Here is a 25,528-nt window from a genome sequence, read left to right as displayed (position 1 = left end):
ATTAATGTCCTTTTTCCATTCCAGGATCCCATCTAGGATACCACATTGCATTGAATTGTCGTGTTTCCTGAGACAAACCTACAGAGAAATTTGGCTAGAAATTCAAACCTGAACCTGATCAAATCTCTAGACCCAATTACTAATTTATAGGAAATACAGGGGACAAAGGAACTCTGGTCTGTGGCTATTTCTGTCTTTGTTTTTTGTGACCTTGAGGAGTTTGAGGAGTACCAGTCAGGTATTTGTAGAATGTCCCTCAATTTCAGTTTGTCTGATGTTTTCCTCATGAGGTTCTGGACTTGGGGGAAGAACACCACAAGGTGAAGTACCCTTCTCATCACAACAGTAGGGGGTACCTCACATCAGCATGATTTATCACTGGTGGTGTTGATCTTGATGACTTGGTTAAGGTGGTGTCAGCCAGGTTTCTCCACTGGAAGGTTACTCTTTTTCCCTTTTCATACTCTGTTAGTGAGTCACTAAGTCTGGCCCATACTCAAGGGGAGGGGAATTCAGCTCTACTTCATGGAGAGGGGAGTATCTTTCTCTATATTATTTGGGTTCTTCTGTAAGGGAGATGTAATGACCTCATTTTAAAGATGAGGAAACTGAGGAATAGTGACAAACTAACTTACTCAAGGGATGAATTCCCCATGGGCAACTGCAAGCTGTGTCCACTTAACTTTGTGAATACCCCAACTCCAAGCTCGGCCAATTTCCTATGTAGAACTGGTTGCCTGACTTGTCCCTAAGAATAACTTTGGCTCCCAGTTCACCTTGACGTTCTTCACCAGCTCCCAGAATGAATCATGGAGTCCTGTCGGCTAGAGATAGACAGGGACATAGAGTCAATCTGACCCAGTGATTTTCAAGCTGTGCACCTTAGAACCACAGTCCTTCCAGGCACCACCACAGGGGAAAGGGGAAGGAGGATCGAGCATGTGGCTGTCCCAGCCCTAGCATTTCTGTTTTCAGTTGCTTCACATATTGGGCTTTACTAGTTAAGAAGTTTGAAGACTATGGATAGATCTACTCCAGCCATCTCATTTAAAATGAGGCAACTGGGGTGCCTGGGTGGCGCAGTCGTTTAAGCGTCCGACTTCAGCCAGGTCACGATCTCGCGGTCGGTGAGTTCGAGCCCCGCGTCAGGCTCTGGAGCCTGTTTCCGATTCTGTGTCTCCCTCTCTCTCTGCCCCTCCCCCGTTCATGCTCTGTCTGTCTCTGTCCCAAAAAAAATAAATAAACGTTGAAAAAAAAATTAAAAAAAAAAATAAAATGAGGCAACTAAGTCCCAGAGAGGATGATTGATTTATTCTCAATCAAGCAGTAGGTTAAACCTGGGTTGTTGAACTCCAGCAGGGATCAGTAAAGAAACAGGAATTCTGGTAATGTTGGAATGCCCTGTAAGGACCTTATCTTGCAGTCTACAATGTGTGCCCAGGTCTCTGCCAGAGCAGTGGCACTGGCTAGGATGGAGCATGCTTGCTAAACCTTCCCCTGAATGTGGGTTAATTTCACACCCTTTGGAGGCATTGGTCTTCTGAGTTTTAACTCAGTCATTGAAGAGGAACAGAATCTGGATATGTGGCCTGGAGGGAACAGAGGAGAAGAGCCAGTAGGGCTTGTCTATACCCCCAAAGCAGGCAGGCCCCATCCTTTCTCCCAAGACCAATTCCCCCCACCTCACTTCCCTGTGTCCATCTTGACCCTCCTCAGCCTTAGTCTAAGCCTAGGTCCCATTCTTACTAATTCCTGCTTTGGATGAGTTGAAAAAGGTTGTGGCCTTAAACCTACCCCACCACCTCTCCATCCCTACACATGCACACACCCTCCCTCTGCTGCTAGTTTCATTGACGGGATGATTCTCTGTTAAAGAGCTCCAGCACTATAAGGAATACCACTTTAGAGAAATGCAGTGTGGGGGCAAAGTCCCCCAAACTCTTACCAATAGCTTCCCATTGTTTGTGAGACCCACAGACAGTTTCAATGTGTTTGTGTAGCCTTTTGCCATTTACAAAGTGTGTTCACTTCCATTGTCACAGGTGGGTCTCACAGCAGTCTCCTGTAGATGCGAAGTACCCTCGTTTTACAGAAGAGGAAACAGAGGCGAGAGAGTTTATGACTTATCCCAAGTATGACAGCTCTCTGGAGGAAGCTGGTACCAGATCCCAGGCCACCTGAGTCCCAGGATGATATATCCCAGCTGTAGACAGGTGACTGTCTACAGGGTCGCAGGATGGGTGGTCTGCCTGTGTGGGCCTATCCTAAAAGTCTGCGATCACCTGTGACTGAGGTAGAAAGGAGCATTAGGGTTCAGGGGTCAGCTGGTGACTTTTGTTTGGGTGGAACAAATAATAAGTAGAAAGTTGGGTTGATTGCTCTCTTATGGCCAAGTTCCCAGCACACTCTGGTGATGTTCAAGGATGGACCAAACTTGATCCTGCTTGGCTTTCAAAGTGAACAAGATCCTGACCTCCTATCTCATCATCTCTCCCCAGGCTGCTGACTCCATTTTTTACCAGTTTCCTACCACTCTTGATGAGGCGATCAAGGTCAGGAGTAAGGGTCTGGAGCCAGTTCTTTTGGGCTTAAATTCCAGCTTTGCCCCTTCCTAGTTGTGTCACTGGAAAATTACTTCCCCTCTCTGAGTTCCAGTAGCCTCATCTGCAAATGGGGCAATGATACCTCCCCATATGACTGCTAAGAGGACTGACTGAGTTAGTATATTCTAGAATGGTGCCTAGAATATAGCAAGAGATAAATGTCAACTGTTACTTTTAAAAAGAGTGAAAAGTCTTTGTGAATAGAGAAAGTTATAACTAGAAAATAATGAGTGATCCGTTGTTGTTGTTGTTGTTGTTTTTAAATAAACTGGAGAATTTTCCAAGAATGCTGTCAATTCTGGAAATAGTTCTAAAACTCCTTCCTGGAAGTTACCTTCTGTGCCAGCCTGCAAACCATGAGACAATCAGACACATTATGGTCTCATTCTGTGAAACTTAAGTTAACTGTAATCCTCTGCCAAATGGAATTGTATGCATGTGTACATGCATGACCTTTTAAATAGGCAGATTAAAAGAAAAGATGATATCAGGAATCTGGTTTATATTGTAGGGGTAGGTCCCCAATTTCTTATACCTATAGCTTAGTTTATAGAACTTGGTCCATTTTGCAGATGGCTAAAGGAGCCTGCAAACTGTTAAAGGTCCAAGGCAGTTCCAAGGACCAAACACTTAGAGTTGATCCCAGTAGCCAAACTGAGTGATCTAAAAGCAGAAGGTATTTCCCATAGGAATAAAATGGTGACACCCCTATTCCCCTCCTGTCCCCAGCTCACAGGTGGCCCATCCCCTCACCCCCACCCTCAAAGGGGTTTGACTTTAGGTCCACACCCAATCTCCCACAAGGCTAGAGGTGGGAGGTTCCTAGAAGGAACAGGTTCAAGTCTTCTTGGAAATAGATGACAGATGAAAAGACATGTTCTGAAAAATTTGCCATATCCATCTATTTATTCATTCATTCATTCAAAAATATTTATTGACAATTACATGCAAATTACCATGATAGATGCTATGGAAGACACAATAATAGGAGAACTTGAAGACCTTTCAAAATCTGTTAATCTTCAAAAACATATTTGATCAAAGCACATATGCAGGATCTTGTTCATTACTAGGGCAGGTAAAGCTGATTCATGTTCCCAATAAGAACACCCAAATAAGAAAGGAATTTCTGATGAACTCTGTCAACATTTTTAAAAACCAGGCCATCCTTTCCTCCAGTAACTATGTATGCATAATCTTTGTTGATCTCTGACATTTCCACCAGATGTAGCTCCTAAGTGCCACGTTGGAAGCTGTTTGTGCCATTCTCTCCAAGACCCCTGTGCTTGGCTCCTCCTCTGTCACAGGGGTCAGTAATACCTGTCCCCAAGGGCCTCCTAGGGATTTGGTGAATATGAAATAAGATAACTCACATGAAACCACTTTGTCAATCATAATGCTACTCTTTAAGAGTTATTTATTATTAAAAGAAAGAGTCATTCAAGAGATATTTATTAATTTGAGTTTGCTCATTATTCTGCCTTTACCAAAATATGAAAACAGTCTTATAGGTCCAGACTTCCAGCACGAAGGTCCAGAACCAAAGAGAATGTGGAGTGAATTTTTGGGTGCTCAGAAGCCTATCAAGTAATGGATTGGGGGCTTGCTGCAAGTTTTTCTAAAACCGTGCTTCTCAAACTCTAATGTGTTCATGAATCACACGGGAGTCATGTTGACTTACATATTCTGATTCAGTAGTGCTGGCATGGGGTCTGATATTCTGCCTTTCCAACAAAGCCCTAGGATCTAAAGTCAAATTCCTTTGAGAGTGGGGATGAGGGGATGGGCCACCTGTGAGCTGGGGACAGGTGGGGGATGGGGGTGTCACCATTTTATTACTATGGGAAATGCCTTCTGCTCTGAGATTGCACTTTGAGGAGTCATGTTCTCAGGGGTAAAATGTTCAGTGGTGAGGAAAGGAGAGGAAGCACAACCCAAGGGCCTGGGAGGGAGATTTCTAGGAAGTTTGTGTTGGGAGCTGTGATTGTAAAACTCAGTGCCCCCACTTCCTTCCCATCCCCATCTGGAAGAGGCTGTTATCTTCCCGGGCTGTGTATTTGCTCTGCATTTTGGAGAAAGAAAGTGTGCATTGTGAGTGCTTGGGGGAAGGAGGTGGAAGGAAGGAGATTGCAGCATCATGCATGGTAACTGTCCTATCTAGGTAACAAGGGGCATTTTCCCATGGCTGGACAATGATCTAGAGAGAGCGGAATGAGCCAATTCCTGCCTTGGGCATCCAATGGGCAGCACAGCAGAATCTGGTGCAGACCAGAACTTTTTTCTTTGCCAACTGGAGGTGGTTGGACAGTGTTCTGCTTTTTCCTAGGTACCCCAGTTCTCCCCACCCACAACTTATCCCTTCTTCTCCTTTTACATCAAAGTTTCCTTTTTCTTCCCCAGCATAGCTGAATTCTGCCAGTTGGTAGGAAAGTAATCTAATTCAGTGAATTTATATTAAGGCTTACGTGACTGCTAATCCAACAGCTATTAGTTATTTGCGTTTTTATGAGCTGTGACACATGTGGATTCCTCCCAACTTTTCTCTGTCTGGTCAGAGCCTGAGCTGTAGGAAAGCCTGATGCTTTGTAGAGGTCTCTTTTGCTATAGATGCTGATACCTCAGGAGTCTGGGCATGGGAGGAGCTGTGGGGACAAAATCCATGTATACCTGCTTACAGAGGTGTCTGTTCAGGGAGCAAGGTTCCTTCTGCCTCCATAGCAGGAACCAAGTAAGAGCAGAAGGCTGTGATGTAAGGGGAAGTTGCTGTAATGGTGTGGTTTCACACTGAGTTTTATGGTGCAGACTTAGGGGCTTTCCTGTGTGTGTGTGTGTGTGTGTGTGTGTGTGTGTGTGTGTGTGACTCTACTCTAAGGCCTTCTGTACAATTTCATTTTTATTTAGCCACGGTCATGTATATTTAAGAAAGAAATAACCAAAAGAAGAAAAGGAGCTCTGCTCCTAGAAAAAGTTTGGAAATCCTTCCCACATAGAAAGACACAGAGTAGGGGGGCCTGAGTGGCTTGATCAGCTAAGTGTCCACCTTCTGCTTAGGTCATGATCTCGCAGTTCATGGGTTTGAATCCTACACTGGGCTCTGTACTGACAGTGCAGAGTCTGCTTGGGATTCTCTCTCTCACTCTCTCTGCCCCTATCCTGCACTCTCTCTCAAAATAAATAAATAGACTTAAAAAAAAAAACAAAAACAAAAACCAAAGACACAGAATAGGGTCTCAGGCTGCTCTGTTGTGAATCACTCCATGACCTTGGACAAGCTGAGTATTTCGTCAACTGTGAAAAGGGTCCTTCCTCTCCCCTGTGGTTTGACCCTGCAATTCTGTGAGAAGCAGCTATTGGCAGTTGTGGGGGCAGAACTGTTCCTTCCACTCCCCTACTGTGCCCTGGAAAGGCTTGGGTCTGACACCTAGCCTATGAATCGTCCTGACTCCCAGCCCCAGCTTGGTCAGATAATTCCTGGGCTGGAGAGGAGGGGGAGTTTTGACCAAAATACCTTGCATCTTACTCGCCACTGGGATCATGAAAAAATTCCTTACAGAACAGAGAGGGGCTGGGTGGGTTTACAGCAGAATGTACAGGCAGTGCTTCTGAGCTGAGTGTTGTCTGTGTCAAAGTGGCTCTTACTGTGTACCCTTTGTGAGGTTAGATGTCCTGGAGGTAAAGAGAAGTTCCCACAAACAGCTCTGCCCTCAAAGAACATGGGAGGGGAGACACACAGAATGCTTAGAAAAGAGATTTGTGAGCATGCCTTCTTCAAATGCTTGATGGTTCGTAGATGAATGAGGATCTATGTCTTGTTCATCTTTGTGTCCCCAGTGCCTACACTCAAAACTCACTTATTCAACTCACATGCACTGAGCACAGATAAATGCCAAGAGCACAACAGTGAGCAAGATGGCACTGTCCCTGCCTTTTAGGAGTTAACAGCTCCGAAGGAGGAGAGGAAGGCATGGTGGGTGGGATTCAGACAAGTAGACAATCAGAATAGCCCAGGGCAGAAAGAACTGTGATGAATGCTGAGTTGTGTACCCAGAGGGCACCTGTTGTCCTGGTCATGGCAATTTCAGCCCTCCTGCCTGGGATTCCTGGCAATTCCCCCAGGTTCTGCTCTGGCGTGGGCCCACCCAACAGAGACCCAGGTACCTAGGCACCCACACACCTTCTCTGTGTGTAAATGAACCTTGCCAGGACATGGCAGGGGATCCTGCAGAGTCCCTGACCTGCAGGAAATGTGCAGTGGCGGGAGACCCAAGGGAGACAGTCTGTCCCCTGGTTGTTCTGGGCCCTGACGTGTTGAAACACAGCCTGGCTTCTCATTCTGCTCTGGAGGGAAAGCTGGGACCTGCCAGCAGCTCTCAAGATAAGGCAAGCATGTGCCTGTCTGGCCAGGCTGGGGCCTGTGTGGGGCCCATATGGGTGCCAGTGACTGCTCTGTTGGCACTAAGGGTGAAGGTGATTTTCTGAGATACTGAAAGGGCAGCCCGCAGCCATAGGTGAAAACGTGTGCTCCAAACCATGGCAGTCATTATCTGATTTATTCACCCTTCACCATTCAGAAACCATTCACTGGGCAAGAAAGATATGCCAGGCTCTGTGCTAAGTATTCTCATATTTCTCTGATTAAAATTTCCCAACAATCCTGCAAATTAAGTATATTATTTCCACTCTACAGGCGAGGAAACTGAAGCCCAGAGAGCTGAAACTAAAATCTTATTTATTTATTTACCATACGGCATATGCTGTTCTGAGCCCTCAGGTCTACCAGTGTATCTAATCTTCATCACAGCCTGTGAGTCGTTGTCCTCCTCATCATACTGATGAGGAGGAGACCGAGGCACAGAAAAGCTAAGAAACTCACCCACGTTTCCAGAGCCAGCTAGTGATGGAACTGGGTTGGGGTTATCCTGGGGTCCTTCCCAGATCAGAGTCCCCCTGTGGCCTCAGAGCATTGCTGGTGAACCTCTGCCCTTCTGTGTCTCCGGTGTGCGTCACGTGTGCAAGCACAAGGCCACACTGAGGCAGCTAGTGAGGGAGGTCTGGTAGGTGGGTTTCTAGAGGGAAGAGGCCATGGGCCAGGGTCTATTCTAGATTGCAATTTGGGTAGATAGAGGAAAAAATAAATCACATTGGACGTGACACGTACCTTTCCTGCCTTCTGACAATTAGGCTCAAAGGCAACGTGCCGGGCATGCCAAATGCTGTAATGACTTAGAGCAGCAGAGTTAGAGGAATTGAGAAGGAGTGGCAGCCCTGAGGACGCCTAGTAGCTGCTAATTGGGGATGGTGATGACAGAAGAGGTGGCAAAGCCCCAACTCTGAGCCACTTGCCCAACAGTTTCTGGCTTCTGCTGGGGAGACAGGGCTGGGTAGGAGGACGGTTTGGAGGGAAATCTGCTTCCAAGAGGACTTGGACCTGTTCCTCTCACCCCACCCCACCTTCAGGCTTGTGGGAGACTGGGTGTGGATCAAAGTCAAATCCCTTTGAGGGAGGGGATGTGGGGATGGGCCACCTGTGAGTTGGGGACAGGAGGGGGATGGAGGTGTCACCATTTTATTCCTATGGGAAATACCTTCTGCTCTGAGAGCGCCAAACTTGGCTATTGGGATCGACTGCAACTGTTTGGGTGGTCCCGCCTTGGACCTTTAGTGGTTTGGGGGCTCCTTTTAGCCATCTGTGAAATGGGCCAAGTTCTGGCTTTGTGGTGGTGCTCCGCAGCTCACTGTCTCTGTGCTACCGTGATGGCAACACAGAACCACTTATAGTTCTTCCTGTTCGTGTGTGTTAAGGATTTGAGGCAACACAGAATAAGAGGCACATAGACGCAACTGGAAAATAAAGGCAGAAGATCAAAAGCCACATGCCCTCCAAAGATTATGCGTTATCAAATCTGTGGTGAGGCATTTGGCATTTTAAACAAGCTCCCCAGATGCTTCTGATACACCCCTGAGTTTGAGTACCACTGGTGAGAAGGAGGAAGGCAATACCCCCAAGGTCTAGGCCACCATAGTTGTTGTTACTGACCACCAAGATAACGAAAAGGAAGTAAGATAATGTCATTTTCATTATCTGAAACACGGAAGGGTGTCAGTTTTTCAGGGTGTACGGACATCTTCGTGGTGCTGATTTCTGAAAGAAAGCCGTTCTGTGAATCCTGTTACAAAGGGCACTAAACAATATAGTGGATAATCTGGGGACAGGAGAGGTGCTTTGCATCCCTCAAGGGGTCTCTTGTGCTGGTCACAAGTGCAGCTGTGGCGCATGCAGGGGGCCTGCAGCAGGACATGCTCACCTTCAGATGCCGTCCCTTCCTGCAATCAGCCAGGAGGAGGGACATTGCCAGGAGGAAAAGTGAGGGGACCTTGAGGAAAGGACCAAGTGTGGGGGATAGAGAAGGCAGTGGTTCCCCTGGGCCTGAATTGAGTGCCCAGGTGAGCAGCCAAGTCAAGAGTTCCACCCCAAGGCACAAGGCACTTCCCTTCACAGTGTCCCTAAAGCACATCATCTGGGGGATTGAAGTGTCAGGCAGGAGAAGAGAAAGGTAAAGGGGGAAAAACTGGTTGACACCATCTGATGCTGAGAAGACCTGAAGCTCCTCTGTAGACAATACAATCAGTTGGGGAAAATATTTGCAACATACATGACGAATGGTTAATATCACAAATATGTAAAGAGCTTTCATGAACACTTAAGAATAAGGCAAATGCCCCATTAGAAGAATTAGCAAAGCATATACGAGTATGCAATTCAAATTACCCATAAACATCGGAAAAGATGTTCATTCTCACTAGTAATCAATTACAATTACCCTTTTTCTACAAGTTAATTAACTTAATTCAAGTTAGAACAACAATGAGGTATCACCTTTCAAGTATCAAAATGGTAAAGCTGAAAAACAGTGATGAGCCAGCGTATGTTGAGATGTGTATGGGGTGGGAAATGCAGGAGCTAACAATATTTATGGCAGTCAGGAGTATTAACAGGACAGTATTTCTGGAGGATAATTCGTGAAGCATGAAAAACACCTCAAAATTGTACATCACTTTTGGCTAAGGATTCTATTTCCTGCCATTTATCTTGAGGAAAGAAAATCAAGGGACATATAGAAAGATTTATACGTAAGGGTATTTATAACAGTGTTATTAATTATATTAAAAATTGGAAGTAATATAAATGTCCAAAGTTAAGAATTTGCTATAACAACCATGGGTTATCTGTACAATGGGATACCATATAGCCATTTAAAATCAAGTAGTAAAAGAATTGTTAGTTATGTAGGAAAATTTGAAGTAGATATATTATTAAGTGGAGCGTGTAAAAAAAAGCAGGTTCCAAAATAGTACTTATGGTGGCATCCCCATTACATTAAAAAAAATTAACAAATAGAAAAGACTTTATACTATGCTCTGAAACAAATCCAAGAGAGCAGACACCAAATGACAAGGATGGTTATCTCAGGAATGTGTGATTAAGGACAGTTTTTAGCTTCCTCTTTGTGCTTTTCTGTGTTTTCTTTCTTTTAGATAATGAACATGCTGCTTTTGTAATAAAAAAAATATCAGGAACGTGTTGTTTTTTTAAGTGAATCTGCCAATAAGTAAGGGATGATACCCTTTACCACACTGCCTGCTGCCTCTGTTTAAATCTTCCTTTCTCCAAGCATTGACTGCCTACCTGCTTTGTGCTCAATGCTGAGCAGGGTCCATGAGAGTTGTTACTCTCCAGGCTCTTACGGGTGGTTAGTGGTGAAGGGTAAGGTGAATGCCCAGATCATTTGCTGTAGAAATACTTTTGGTCCTTGGTGTGTTCATCATTTTGCTGGTTGTGAAGATGGTATAGGGGCACTTGCTGAGAGTGCCTGAGATCTGCTTTGCTTGCCTGGAGCCCTAATCCTCTTTCTTTGGAAATTTAATTGGTTAACATGTGACTGCTAAACCTCAGGAGCCTGAACCATGGCTGGGGTCTGTGCAGTGGGAAACCCAGAAATCACCCTATATGTTTCAAACTGATAGATCCATGTGACATATTGGCCTGCATCAGAGAATCCTAAGAGGGCAAGCTAGGAGGGAGGTAGGGAGGTGGAAAAGACATCTGGTCCAACTCTTAATTTTTCAAATGAGAAAACTAAGGCCTCCACAGAGAAGGGAACTTGGAAGTTGGTGACAGAGTCAGGACTCCTACCCTCGTGCTCTGCCCACATTTATAGCCCTGAGTGTTTGGGAGATGTGATCTGGGATGTTGTCAAGTAACGGCAAGGAAGCAAACAAACTTGGGATAAAAAATGAACAGAAATTCTGAGAAGCAGAGCGCATCCACCCTAGACGGCTAAGAACTGAGTATATCAGTGAAGAAGTTGCAACAAGAATTCCCAGGACATTAAGATTCAGGGTACAGAAGAGATAAGAAATAATTGGTTATGATTTGTTCACACACCCACATTCACATACACAGACACACTTAGTCAGTCCTCCACCGAGCCCCCTATTTGGTGTGAATTTTAAGAAAGTGGAAAGACCTTTTTATCTCCAAAGAATTTCTCCACTTGCCCGATATGGCCATAGACTTGCCACCTTAAAGCCCTTCTTGGTCAAGGATGCTGTGAAAATGTGAACACGTTACTTTGGAACGAGGTCAGGTTAACCCTTTGGAATCCTTTGTCACTTTATGTGGGTTATGGAAAGGATCCCAGAGGGATATGGACCACAGGGAGGTGAAAGTTCACGGGAGACAGGCTGGGCACAGAACTCTGCACTGGGGGGAGGGGTCTGGCAAGTTGGGAGGGAGGGGTTAGAGAAGATAAACTGCTCACGTCATCATTTCCTGAGGATGGCCCTGTACCCCCATAGTAATAGCAGAACCTCGGCCATCTTGGATTTTTCTGTCTTCCTTTGCAGTCCCTTTTTTGCTCTGTGCCACGAGCTCGTGTTTTAGGTCTCATCTGTTATGGTCCAGCCTCCTGGGCTTTGCTAGGCTGTGAAGGCCAATTGGCTGACATTTCTAAGATTGATCTAGCTGACCTGTTCCGTTGAAGTTCTTTCACTAATCAAATGTATATCTGGTTGTCAGGAGCCAGGGGGTGAGAAGGGGCCCCACCCCAACTGAACATCTTTGTCGGCTGACCACTTGCTCTCCCCTACCCTCCACCCCCACAGAGAGGAGAGGAAGGGGCAAGTGTAGCTTCCTGATATATTTCCTCAGGAAGTGGCCACTTGAGGGGGAGGAAGTAAGGTAGAGAGGTGATGACTTGAGGCATCCACAGAATAAAGCATTCGTATATCGCTCTCTGCTTTTCCAGCTTTGGTGAGCTGTTTCCCTTTGCCTGCCTGAATCCAGCTTTTTCTGCCACGTTTGGTCAAATTCTACCTGCTCTATAAGGCTTCCACCGACCCCAGTCAGCTGGTACTCCTTCTCTGTTCTGACTTGCTGCAGCATTACTGTTTGCTCCCTCACTTGACCCTGAGGCAGGTGTCTTTTACACACCCTTGTCATATTTCTTTTTCCATTAGTGTGTGTCTCATTTCCCCAGCTGACTATAAGCCTTTCAAGTTGTGGGATGTGTCATGCTTATAGCCCTTCGGACACTGATCAATAAAGGGGGGGTGGAGGAATGAATTAGTGAATGGATGGATAGGTGAATGGACAGTTCGGTGGATGCAGGAAGGTGGGTGGGGAGATAGGGAGGTGAGTGGGCGGTAGGCTCCAAGCCCAACGCTATATTGTGTATAACCTACATCATGTCAGTGTCTAGAACCTAGACTCTAGACTAAGAGAATAACCAGAGAACACTGAGCTGTATTTTCAGTGAAAACCTTTCTCTATGTAGCCAGGTGCAGCTTAAATTAGGCCAGGCTTCTTTCAGGTGTTGAACTTATGGGCTCATGTTCATTTGACAACAGCTATCAAAATGTGCTTATACCTCAAAATAGATTCCAAAAAGTAATCATACCTCAGCCTGACTTGGCTGTGCTCAATGATTCCTTCCTTTCTGTGCTTTAGGAGTTTTTTTCTGACAAAAAAAAAAAAGGTCAGAGGAAGGAAGTTTGTCTGCAGGGGCAGCGTATCAAATGAGCTAACCTGTGAATGCAGCTGTCATAGGCCAGCATGAGCATACACCTCTGACTCTGTGGACAGAGGCCATTTGTAGGTCACGGTTCAGCTCCTGGAGACTTGTGGTTCCTGATTCTATGTATTCCTTACTGCTGACCCTGAGCTTGGTTTGGTTGGAGTGACTTCTTGAAAGACTAGATAATAATTTTGAGAAATATCAGTGTTTTCTATCCACGCCCCCCCCCCTTTTCCATGTACAGTTTGGAACTGTTTGGAGATCATCAAAGAGCATGTGGCCACATTGTACAGTGTGCTTCCCAAATTGTGCTTTGTGGAGCTCTCGGGGTTCCACAGAGCTCGTTAAGCCACAGGGGGTAGGCTCTGAGTTGGTGGGTTCTGAGTGCCTCTCCCCCAAAAGAAGCACTGCTTTTTATCTTTTTTACATATGGCATGTATTCTGTGCAAGATTTATTGGAGATGGGGTTCCACACCTCCAACAAATTTAGAAACGTATGTCAGGAGGCTGTCAAGGCATTCACAACATGGTCAGAGAGGAGAAACGGATTCATTGGACAGACTGCTTGGCTCACTAGCTGGGAGAAAAGGCCACTTAAATTTTTTTGTTAACGTTTTTATTTATTTTTGAGAGACACAGAGAGACGGAGCACCAGCAGGGGAGGGGCAGAGAGAGAGGGAGACACAGAATCCGAAGCTGTCAGCTCTGAGCTATCAGCACAGAGCCCGAGGCAGGGCTCGAACCTACGGACCTCGAGATCATGACCTGAGCCAAAGACAGCCACTTAACCGACTGAGCCACCCAGGTGCCCCAAGAAAAGACCATTTAAATTTTTTTTTTTTCAATGTTTATTTATTTTTGGGACAGAGAGAGACAGAGCATGAATGGGGGAGGGGCAGAGAGAGAGGGAGACACAGAATCGGAAACAGGCTCCAGGCTCTGAGCCATCAGCCCAGAGCCCGACGCGGGGCTCGAACTCACAGACCGTGAGATCGTGACCTGGCTGAAGTTGGACGCTTAACCGAGTGCGCCACCCAGGCGCCCCAAGAAAAGACCATTTAGATGGCTCCAGGAACTCTTGTGTCTGTAGGTCTTGTGCTGATGTTTCTACCTGCTCCAGAGTCTCCACTCACCTCCAGCTGGCTTGGATGTTCCTCCTGTGGGTCTCACACTCCTTGCTTGCCCACCTAGTTCCCGATGTGCTGCCCACCTGGCTTTTGGTAAATTTTTGCTCATTACCCTTATCTCTCTGTCCTGGAATTCTGACCTGATACCTGCGATTTCTGGTGACTTTATACTTCTTCACCTTATTTTGGCTTCCTGGAAAATTGGTTCCTTGCCCTGCCCTTGAGTAACTGTGTCCCAAGTATCATCTGCCTTCCTGGATCCTGGCATCCCCTGGGACCCCACTTTTCATCTGCCATGGCCCTCCCCAGCACTATCTTCTTCTTCTTTTTTTATTTATTTTTTTTTTAATTTTTTTTTTCAACATTTATTTATTTTTGGGACAGAGAGAGACAGAGCATGAACGGGGGAGGGGCAGAGAGAGAGGGAGACACAGAATCGGAAACAGGCTCCAGGCTCTGAGCCATCAGCCCAGAGCCTGACGCGGGGCTCGAACTCACGGACCGCGAGATCGTGACCTGGCTGAAGTCGGACGCTCAACCGACTGCGCCACCCAGGCGCCCCTCTTCTTCTTTTTTTAAATGTTTGTTTGTTTGTTTATTTATTTATTTATTTATTTATTTATTTATTTATTTATTTTGAGAGAGAGAGAGATAGTGAGCAGGGAGGAGCAGAGAAAGAGGGAGAGAGAGAATCCCAAGCAGGCTCTGCACTGTCAGAGCAGAGCCTGATGCGGGGCTCGAAATCACAAACCTCGAGATCATGACCTGAGCCAAAACCAAGAGTTGGATGCTTAATGACTGAGCCACCCAGGTGTCCTGCAGCACTATGTATTTTTAAGCTGGGATCTGAGGAGGCAATTCATTGGGGCTGAATCAGGTTCAAGAATGTGCTGGGATTGGAAAATGGGGACCAGGATGTGGATGTGGCAATCTAGTGGATGGAAAGAAAAAATAAATAACATCCATGGAAAAGTTCTAGTTCACATAGTGCTTTCACATTTCATTCTCATCACAGTCCTGTGAGATTGGGATATTCTTATGTCTGTATTACACACAAGGAATGTGATTTGCTGAAGGTAGAACTGGAAACAGAACCTGGGTCTTTTGACCCTTAATCTTGGACTAGGGTATAGGAGATAAGAAACAGGTTGATTGCTAAGGCAATGAGGAGAAGGCTCTTGTTCATGGGAATTGGGAGTGGCCTGACTAGGGGCTGGATGTTTTGGTAATGGATGGGAGATAAGAGGCAGAGTCAACCACAAAGGTCCCACAGTCAAGGCTGGCTAGGCAGAGGAGTGAGGAGGGGGCTTTGTGACACCATCCCCAGACAGGCTGTTGCCATGAGATCGGGGTGTGAGTCCTCTGGGATCAGGCTGATCTGGTTCTTGCAGACTACAGATTTGAACTGCTCCTGCCCGTGCCTTTGAGACATGTTAGCTGACGAGCCCATTCCCCAACCTGTTAGGCTGCACTTGGGGTGGCCTTGATTGGAAGCATCTAAGCATTATCCCTGCCCTGTAGCCCTGAAACTTGCAGGGTAATTCCAGAAGAATCATGGCTTATTGTTCTGCAGTGTGGGAAGAGGAACTGTAATGACCACTTGGGGGAAGCAGGAGGAAGAACCTGGTCTCCGCAACCCTATGACTCGGAACACTGCACGTTTGCCACCACTCCCCTCAGTGGCATCTCATCCCTGGGTTTGCATTCTGTGCAGCTCTGCCTCATCTCTACCTTGATAAACTGGTGACTTCGAGGCAGGTTACTGAATTCATGGACACTTTAAAGTTGACTGAGAAAGGGGTGCTTGGGTAGCTTGGTTGTTTAAGTGTCTGACTCTTGGTTTTGGCTCAGGTCATGATCTCATGGTTCATGAGTTCAAGCCCCATGTCAGGCTCTGCGCTGGCAGCAGGGAGCCTGCTTGGGATTCTCTCTCTTTCTCTCCCTCTCTCTCTGCCCCTCCCCTACTCATGCGCACATGCACTCTCTCTCTCTCTCTCTCTCTCTCTCAAAATAAATAAATATTTTAAAAATTAAAAAAAAAGTTGTCTGAGAAAGGAAGTGAGTTAAGTCCACTCTATTCCTAGACCTTACAAAACGCCTTTAGCAGCCCACCCCTCATGATTGCCAGAGCAAGTCAGACTGGCCGCAGCTTACCATGGCAGGTAGGGGTGGATGGGCTGTGGATGTGGTCTCCTTGATGCAAGCCATGATGGGTGCATTGTCTTTTGAAAATTAAAACCAACAATAAAATAAAATAAAAATAAGTCTGCTTTCTATTTTCATGTGCTCGTGCAATTCTGAATAATATCAGTGATAAAATATTCCTCTCTTCTGGGGTGGGCCCCTCTCCTCACTGCTTGGTACACTAATGAAGCTAGAGTCAGTAGGCGGGATTTCACGTCCTAGACCTGCTATCAGGGCTGACTACCGGGCCCAACTACCAGGTCACTTAACTTCCCTAAGCCTCCGCTTTCTTTTCTGTGAAATGGAACTAAGAATGATACCTGCAAATATTAAAAGAATGAATGTAAGATTAGTTTATAAAGAGAAAAGCTGGGTATAAATGTTGTAGTATCTACATTGCTATACAAAAGCTAAACGGTGTGAGATCTGGGTCTTGCTCGGGTTATTCTTTGGCAGTGAAGAATTTGGGGGTGATTGAGCCAGGTTCTTCCGTGAAGTTGAGGAGCTAGTGTTGGAGATGTAACATCGTTTTTGGCACTGAGAAACTGTTCTGGGTTTACGCCTTTTCATCTGATTCCTGGGTAGACACTAGGACACCCTTGTGGGGCATCACCCTGGGTCCTGCTGTGTTCTGAAATGAGGCCCATCTGTCTCACTCGTGATGCAGCCTGCTTCATCCTCAGGGGGTGCTGAATGAGTGAGGAGCTGAGCCCTCTGCCTGGGAAGAGGGGTGTGTTCCTGACTTAATTGCAGAAGAGTGTGCTGGCATAAGCACAGAAGGTAGTGTGTGTCTGGAGGATTGACTGTCCCTTACTAAACCAGGCCACGTGACTTTCACACGCCAGCCTTCGGCACTGAACCCCCCTCCCCCGCCCCGCCCATGCCTCCTGCCTTTCTACAGGGCTGGATAGTAAAGCCCTTTCTCAGGCATTATTTGTGATTTCCCCTGTGACGTGACCAGTCTAGGTTTTCTCACCCCCACTTGACAAAGGAGGAAACTGAGGCCCAAGGAGTTGAACAGGCTGCCCAGGGTCAGGGCAGGGCTTTGACTGGAACCCACATGGAGAATGAAGGGAAGGCCTTTACCTCTGTTCAGTTTGCTGTGGGCTTTTTAGAGCTTTCTGACAGAAGCCTTCTGAGGTGAGACTTCAGGGGACAGGTGGAGAAACACAAACTGAGAAGGCAGTTCCTTGTCCCAACCCATGAGGCTTTGATGGCAGGACCAGGAATTAGGCCTCCTGACTGCCAGCCCTTTGCTGCATTAGACCATGGGTTAGGTATGAAGGGAGGGGAACTGGAATATGCATGCTTTGTGCATATGTACCCCATGTTTTAGCATTCCCATAACTTCTGACTTAATGTTGATAATGATTTTCGTTAGAGATTGGGTGCCTTCCCTCTCTTCCCTCTCTGGATAACACCCTGGGGTCTCTGTCCTAACCTAGAGAGCTCCTCGCTGCCTACCTCTTGCCCCCATAGCCAAGTTGGGCAACTTCTGCACTGTGGGGCCTGAACTCCTATCTTTGGAACATCCTAATGGGCAGATGAAGGCCCATCACCATCACTGCTTTTACCTGCCCATTACCAGGCATAATACAGAGTCACCTCAGCTCTGATTTTATTTTGTTTTTTTTTTTTACCTCAGCTCTGATTTTTGCATTTGCGACCAGGGTGTGTCTGAATGTAAACTTCCATTCCTGTTACCCCCAAAGCCTAGGGTAATCTTCTGTCTTGGTTTGGAGCTGACCCATCAAGCAAAAGACTCCTGGTGGGAGAGACGACCCTTCCCTTCTCCCCCTTACTCCTTCCCTTGAATGTCAAATCAAAGAACTAAGGGAGAGGGTGATAAAAGGACAAGGAATAAAATGAGTAACAGCAGTATAGTATCTTTATCTGTCAAAGGGAGATGATCAGAGGACTGTTGTCAGGCGGTGTTTCTCAGCCCCGGCTGCACATCAGTCACCTGGGAAGTTTTTAAAGATCTCAGTTCCCAGGACGCAGCCCAGATCCAGGAGACTGGGATATAAATTCCCTGGGTGATACCGGTTTACAGACAGTTGCTCCAAGGATTAAAAGAGTTGGTTAACTGCTTAGAACAAAGATATTCCTGTATCAGGTTATGCACTAGACTCATCAGAAGGACTTTCAAAATGGTACTGATTCCCTGGCCGCATATTGCACACCATTTAAATCAGTGACTTCTGGGGTGCCTTTGCTTGGCCTTCATGTGAGCAATACACTAGTAACAGTTATACTAGCTATCATTTTTTAAGCTGACTGTGGGCCAACATCGCAGGTATTTCCAGTCATCATGATTCCCTGGTAGGGAGTCATGATTCCCATTTTACAGATGAGGAAACTGACGCTCAGAGCAGAGAGCCACTCTCCCCAGGGGACAGCACAAGTTTCCTGAGTCCAGGCCTGTCTGCCCCAGAAGGCTGCTTTTGCTGCCCAAAGCCTGGCAGCCAAGAGGCTGGCCTTAGTGGAGCGTATTCTCCCCTCTTCTCCGTAGTGGCCCGGCAAGAGGGGAAAACCCATAGGTGGCCTTAGCTCTCCTTGGGCTCCCCAGGGCAGGTTGAGTGGAGGATCCCTCCCCCAGGAAGAGAGGGGAAGATGAGGGGTGCTGCTTGGTATTTGGCTCTCAAAATACCTCCTTTTGGTGTGAGGAAGTTGCCTGCATATTAGGACTGACCCCCGGTCACCTCTCATTGCCACAGCTGCTCTCTCTCACAAGGGGAAAATTCAACCAGGAAAAGCAAACACTCATTTGCGTTTTTGAGAGTTTGAGGAATTTTTAAGTCATGTGATACAGAAAAATGCCTCTATTTCCCTCTTAAGACAAAGCGAGGGGGCTATCTCAAGGTGACTGAAATATTTTGCTCTGCTTTATAAAAACCTTGCACCTCCACCTCTGTGCTCTGTAGGCTTAAACAAAATGCTTAAAATCCTTAAGCTTTGGTTTTCCCATCAGTCAGCTGGAAAGAGTAAGCCCTGTCTGCCCTCAAAACTGCTGATGCCAGGTCCCTAAGATGTCAGAGAAAAGAAAAGCATGGCCATCTTGACACGGAGACTCACAGTTGCCTGGGACTGGAAGCTTTGTCAGATGTTTCCTGGCTCCCGCGAAGGGACCCAATGTCCCTGAGGCCCATAGTAGCTCCAAGCGACCAGTGTTAGAGGTCTCCCTGAATGTGTTCACTCTGGCTTTGGGAGGCCTGGCTTCACTCCGCTTGTGTCAGCTCCTGTGTGTAGACAACTAGGAGCCAATATTTGGGGCATAAATAGCTGAAACTTTATTTAAAAAAATTTTTTTAACTTTTATTCATTTTTGAGAGACACGGAGAAACAAAGCACAGCAGGGGTGGGGTAGAGAGAGAGAGGGAGACACAGAATCCAAAGCAGGCTCCAGGCTCTGAGCTGTTAGCACAAAGCCTGACACAGGGCTCCAACTCACGAACCATGAGATCATGACCTGAGCCGAAGTCGGATGCTTAACCAACCGAGCCACCCAGGCACCCCTGAAACTAGAGTTAGTAGACAATGGAATATAAATTTGGTTCCACAAAGCCATCCTTGTCCAGCCTAGCCCAGGCCCCAGGGCCCCTCCTTCCCCAGAGTTCCCTCTGTACCTGTTATCTGTGCCTTTGGTCCTTGCCCTGCACAGGACCTGGCACAGACCAGACACTCAGGCAGCACTAAAGTGAATGAAGGATGAGGGGATGGAGACATACAGGAATATGTATCTGGTGATGTCTCTAAGGTGGTTGCCATAGAATGCTATTTAAGTGTTGGCATATCTATTCCTTGCTTGCTCTACTTGACTTTTTTTTTTTTGTCACTTAGGTTTATTTTGAAGACTGTCTCACTGAGGATTATTCTAGGAATGGAGTGGTTCAGATGTGATGCTATTTTCTGAGGTTGAGGCAAATATCCCGAGAATTTCATCGTGTGTAACTCTTTTACCCCAGAGCCGCAAAGACAGTACATCTTAAGTGTGGAGTATGGCATCGCTTATTAAGCCATTAAGCTGAACCTGCAAACTTTCTGAGTTCTGTCTTAGCAGTGGGTATTGTGAGCAAACGTGGGGGCACTTGTGGGAATGATAGAAGGGGAGTAGGAAGACGCCAGGAAGGGTGACCACTGGGCCGTCTCCAGGCCCTTAGAGCTGCCCACCCATCCTGACCACCTGAACTGAGATGGTGAACAGAAGGCTGCTTCCCTCCCCTGTGGAGTGGGCTGTCCTTGGAACGCTCAGAGAAGCTGGCTCAGGGCCACCTGCCACTCGCATGGACACTATTCCATGGCTACTGTATTGGTCTCCAGAATGAAGCATTTCTAGGCCCAAACCTGAGGGGCACTTAGCATATTCTTGACTTCTATAACTACTTAGTGGCTTTGTGGACAGTGAGCTGGGCACCTGAGCTGGCCATTAGCTCTGTGATGACCTCATGCTTGTCACTGACCTCTCCTGTGCCTCAGTTTTCTAACACTTTGCAATTCTATGGTCCCATCAGCCCTCTCGCTGTGACCAACTCCCCCTTATGGTTATTAACAGTGTAGGCTGCCTCCACCCACCCCCGTCTCCTCCAGGATCCCACCAACCCAGCCAGCAAATCCTCTGGCCTTGTCTTTACATTAAGTGTATCACTCTCGTATTTTCTCTGTCTCCTTACTGAGGACTTGCTTTGCTCAGGTCATTGAAATTTTATTTGTTGGGCGGAGGTTGGGGGCAAAGGTACAAACTGAGAATATAGAGATATCACAATTATAAATGGATGAATTTATACTTGTGTCCAGGTAAGACAGACTCAAATTCAATAACTGTTACCATTAATATTTTGGCCATACCAATATTTATGTTTTTCCTTGCTAATCTTTACATTATGTAGTATAAACCTCTGGACATTGTGATTTTATCTAGCGGATACTGGACTTGAGTTCTCATAGAGACTTAAGAACAATGAAGCTGTGTCATCCTGATCAAATAGGAAACCGTTCAGGGCCTCGGTGTTTACATCTGTACACGGGGAATGACAATACTGGCATTCATTCCTAGTAAAGGCAAAGTACTCATATGAACAGAAGGAAGCCCAGTACCTGGCCCCTCTCAGCCACTCGTTACCTGGCAGGGGAGGATGCAGGCTGGTGATATAATTTGTCCTACTCTGGCAGAATGAATTAGTGTGGCCTGGGGCTGACAACTGGTCACTTCCTTGATGGACACAGTTACACCCTGATTGTGCTGGTCTGTGTCCCCACAGCGGCCAGTTTGCCATTGTGAAGAAGTGCCGAGAGAAGAGCACGGGGCTGGAATACGCGGCCAAATTCATCAAAAAGCGGCAGAGCAGGGCCAGCCGGCGGGGCGTGTCCCGGGAGGAGATCGAGCGGGAGGTGAGCATCCTGCGGCAGGTGCTGCACCCCAACGTCATCACGCTGCATGACGTCTTTGAGAACCGAACCGACGTGGTGCTCATCCTCGAGCTGTGAGTGGGTGTTTGGGACCCATGGGGGGCAGCAGAGGCAGGTAGGGTGGTGGGTGCTTCAGACACAGGTCCCAGAGGGCAGCGGCAACCAGACCTCATGAGCTTGGCCCAAAGAAGGTGAAGTCAATGGTGGGTGGTTTTCGTTGGTTGCTGCCTCCCTCATCCTCCTTCTGAGCTTGGGCCAAAGGTGGGTGGGTTTGCTGAGCATCAGGCACAGAAGGCTAGGGTCTGGGTCTGGCTTTCATGGGACCCTGGGGATAAAAGGGAGGCAATGGCTGGCCCCTGGGTCGTTTCCTGGCGGAGCATGTGGGAGGATGGTGGGGGGTAGGGAGCGGTGTAAGAACGAAGTATGAGGGGAGGAGAGGCTGTTCCGGAGGGGTCTTCTCTATGAGGAGGAGAGGAACAAACATCCTTCAGGCTCTGCAAAGCCCTTCTCCAGCCCTTTCTTGGGAAAAATTCCCACATTTGTTCTGTTTGATGCCTTCATTATCATAATAATAGCTATTATTTAGAGAGCCCTAGTATAAGGCAACCATTTGTCGATGCTTCTTGTTTGCCTTCCTGTTCAGTCCTCACAAAGACTATTGAGGGAAGTGTCCTCCTAACACAGAGGAGTTACTTGGTATTCACTATATTGAGCACTTCTGTTATCTTATTTAATCTTCATAAAAATCTTATCACACGGAAGCTCTTACTATCTCCATTTTACAGACAAGAACACTGAGAGGCCAGGTCTCTTATAAGACCCTAGAGCCAGGAAGAGGAGGGGCTTGAGTCCACACTGCTTGTGCAGACAGCTATGAGCATGAGGTGAGATGGCATTATGCTGGCCTAACTGGGCAAGACATCATAGTCTGATGATGCCAAGACTCCAGGAATTGGCCACCTTGTGTCCCTCCTGGAGGTGTCTCCATGGAATGGGGAGATAGAGCTTTGGCAGGCAACAGAGTTTGAGTTGGACTGTACAAGTCACAATGGCTGTGTGCAATCAAGCAGCACAACCTGGTGTTGAGAGTGTTCCGAGCCTCATGGGCATATATGGATCCGCTGGTTGCAGAGGAGTGGCAGCATTTGTTTCAGAAATCCCTGACTTTGTGACCTCGGGCAAGACACCTCACTCCTCTGAGCTTCAGCTCCCATCTGTAAATGTGACAGCCATCCTTAACCTGCGCACAAGTTGGGTGGACCACCTGACATTTGAAGTCATTCTAATTTGAGAACTAAGCCCTGACGTTACCAGGATATAGATTTATGTAGCAGATGGGCATTTGCATACTCTTGCATTGATGCTTAAATTATCCATCTCACTGTTTCAATGCATAGACTCGCCCGTGCTATTCCTTTCACTCCAGCGTCCTCCGGTCTCTCCCATAGACCTCTCAGCCACTTGGACTAGTTGGCATATGCCGCTGCCTGACTCAGCAAGCCTGGGGGCGTCCCACAGGTGCGGTCAGCCATGTGGACAGCCCGAGGTGTGGCATGCCGCAGGGCTAAGGGTCAACAGTTGGCACAGTGTTCCCAGCAGGGAGCGACAAGCTTACCCCCGCTGGGGAGGCTAGGCCACTGCTTTAAAAAAACTTTCCAGCAACTGAAAAGAAATTGCATTTACAATCCTACCATCCAAACATAGCTATTCATGTTTTTCTGTGGTTCCTCTCGGCCTTTATCTATTTGTATACAATCATCGTACTTGCACAATTTCTTGCTCTACTTTTCCCCTTCAGCATAATTTCACAAATAGTTTTTTTTTTCTTTTAACTTACTGTATCATGTTTCATTGAATTACATACTCGTATATCCCTATCGTTGGACATTTCGTTTTGATTTTCCAGCTTTTAACCATGACAAATTTCAGTGCCAGAAAACAACTTCCTTCCCATAATTTCCCACTTTTCTTTTGAATTAATCCTTTCAGATCAATCCCCAGGAAGGGGATGACTAGGCTGACATTTGGAGGGCTCTTGATATCCTCACTTTCATGGGACGGTATTAGTTAACCTGTAGGACCTACAATATAGGAGCGGTTTCCAGTTTGCCCGCAGCCTTGTCAGCCCTGGGCCATTTGTTCTAAAACAGGATTCATTATTCATTTGCCTTTATAGTTATCAAATGATTTGTTGTTGTCATTTTTATAATTATAAGATTAAAGTGTTTTATTCTTTAATTGCTAGAGAAATTGCCTGCTTCTCCTGGTTTGCAGAACCCTAGGAGTTGGGGTCTGGGATGCTCTTGAGATGTCCCTGTTTCTCCCAGCAGGGCTCATGGTCAGCAACAGTTATGTGCCCTCTTCCAGTGAGTTGTCACCATCCCTACCATCAAGCTGTCACACTGGTACTCCCAGTGTGACTTGCTTGAGCTGCTGTGCTTGCTCAGTTCTGTCTATTCATAGTTTCTCTATCACCTCTTTTACTTTGAAGCTGTCTCACTGCTCTTGGGGTGTCTGACTATGGAGTGCTGGGGATTGCTAAGGCTAGCAATGGTGCTGGAACAATGTGTGACAAGGGTGTCCCAGGGAGGACCTCCCAAGAGAGAAGGGGTTTTCATGGGCTTTTGTGTTGGGATTTGGTGACCCCTGTTGGGCTGATCAGCAGCCTTTGACTGCCTGGTCCTCACGGTGCCCTAACAGGTTAGTGGGTTTGCCCAGTGTTTAAACATGACTATCAGTGCCCGCCTTGTTCAGTTGGAATTGCAGGTTTTGTGGATGGGTTTGCCCCAATCCCATTGTCCCTCTCAGCAACTGTTGTCTGGTGCAGGGCTTGCTTTTGCTTTCTGCTAAAGTGACCAGTACTCAGAAGACATACCCAGCCCTGAGTTGAGTCCCTTTAAACTGTCATCACTCCATCCATGACCTCCTTAGCAATAGCTGCCTCTGGTCAGGGCTGTTGAAAGCAGGGATGGGAAGGATTTGGTTTTGCCGTATAAATTGACTTTTGTATGGCATAAAGAATATTTTCAAAATCTCGGTAGATTAATTCATGTCATATGTGGAGCTTGCTCTGAAAATGTAAGTCAGCCCCGGGGGGGCGGGGGAGTTGGCAGGCCTCTTATCCAGGCCCCTGACCTCTCTGGAGCCTCCTGGGCTCCCTGCTAATGGAAAGTGATACCCGTGTGGTTGCATACCAGAGAATGGGTTGGCAGATCACCCCACGGGGTCAGCAGTGCTTTCCAGTGCCCTAACTTGAGTGCACCTTCTTGGGCCCAAGTGGCTCTGGCAGCATCCTTTCCAAATCACTGTCTACACAGATCATTTCAGTACACATCCAAGAAAGCATCTGAAAAGGTTTTCTAGCAAGCAGACCAACCTGTGGGGAGGAAAGAGGCAAAGGTCAGCTTAGCAGGAAGGGGACTGATCCTGGGAATGCTGAGAGGAGAGGAGAAGAGACCCAGACTATTGGGTTTTGCTTTTCATCTTTAAGCTGAAGAGGTTTGGGATGTGAGAGGAGAGAAATTTGGGAGGAGATGGGGAATGGCTCCGGGGAAGAGAAACCCTTGGGAAAAACTATGTTAGAGGAAAAATGAACAAAACCTTGAGGAGAGCTGCCTGAGCACTGATGTGAGTGTCCGCAGCCTGAGTGTCCAGACTTGGATGTTTATCCCTGTGGGCTCATCAGCCTCCACCATTCCAAGACTCTGAGGAATATTCTAAGGGCCACCGTGGCTGGGATCCAAAGGAGACCATGTCTCACCCAGTCTCCTGCTCAGATCACACCTTCAAACAAAATGGCTGATTACTGTCCCCTAAAGTCCTCACCCAGCCTGGGCCTTCACATCAGTGGTGTTAGGTGACAGGACACATCCACATTATCATAAGATTCTTTTACACTTATGCAGCATTCTATTTAAGGTAGGAAGGGTAGGGTGTGCCCGAGGCCACAGCCTCATAGGATCCAGCAGGGGCTAGAAGTATAGAAAACAAGGGCCAGGCTGGGTCCTGTGTTTCAGGGGGGCCCTGTGGATTTGAGCAGGTCTGGACAGGTCTCTTGCAGATGCTGAGCCTTCACTTTTATATGCTATAGAATATGCTATATCATGTTGATATTTTTAATGTTTCCCCCCCC

General features: G+C 46.9%; 1 protein-coding gene across 6 annotated transcripts in view; it reads left to right on the top strand.

Moving 5' to 3' along the window:
* The window catches only part of DAPK2 (death associated protein kinase 2), a 121,226-nt gene that overhangs the window by 44,648 nt on the left and 51,050 nt on the right, over positions 1-25,528 (top strand). For 5 of the 6 annotated variants that reach the window (XM_025919433.2, XM_025919432.2, XM_086710909.1 and 2 more), the window contains exon 3: positions 21,249-21,470. In XM_025919433.2, coding sequence (XP_025775218.2) covers positions 21,249-21,470 — 222 coding nt within the window. Of the gene's footprint in view, positions 1-21,248; positions 21,471-25,528 lie in introns of those variants that run through there. The other variant, XM_086710910.1, reaches the window with a different exon arrangement.

Source organism: Puma concolor, chromosome B3 (genome assembly GCF_028749965.1).
Source record: "Puma concolor isolate L17-30 chromosome B3, mPumCon1.1.hap2, whole genome shotgun sequence".
NCBI classification, from domain to species: Eukaryota; Metazoa; Chordata; class Mammalia; order Carnivora; family Felidae; genus Puma; species Puma concolor.
Note: the sequence above shows the minus strand (reverse complement) of the source record. Positions and strands in the feature narration are given on the sequence as shown.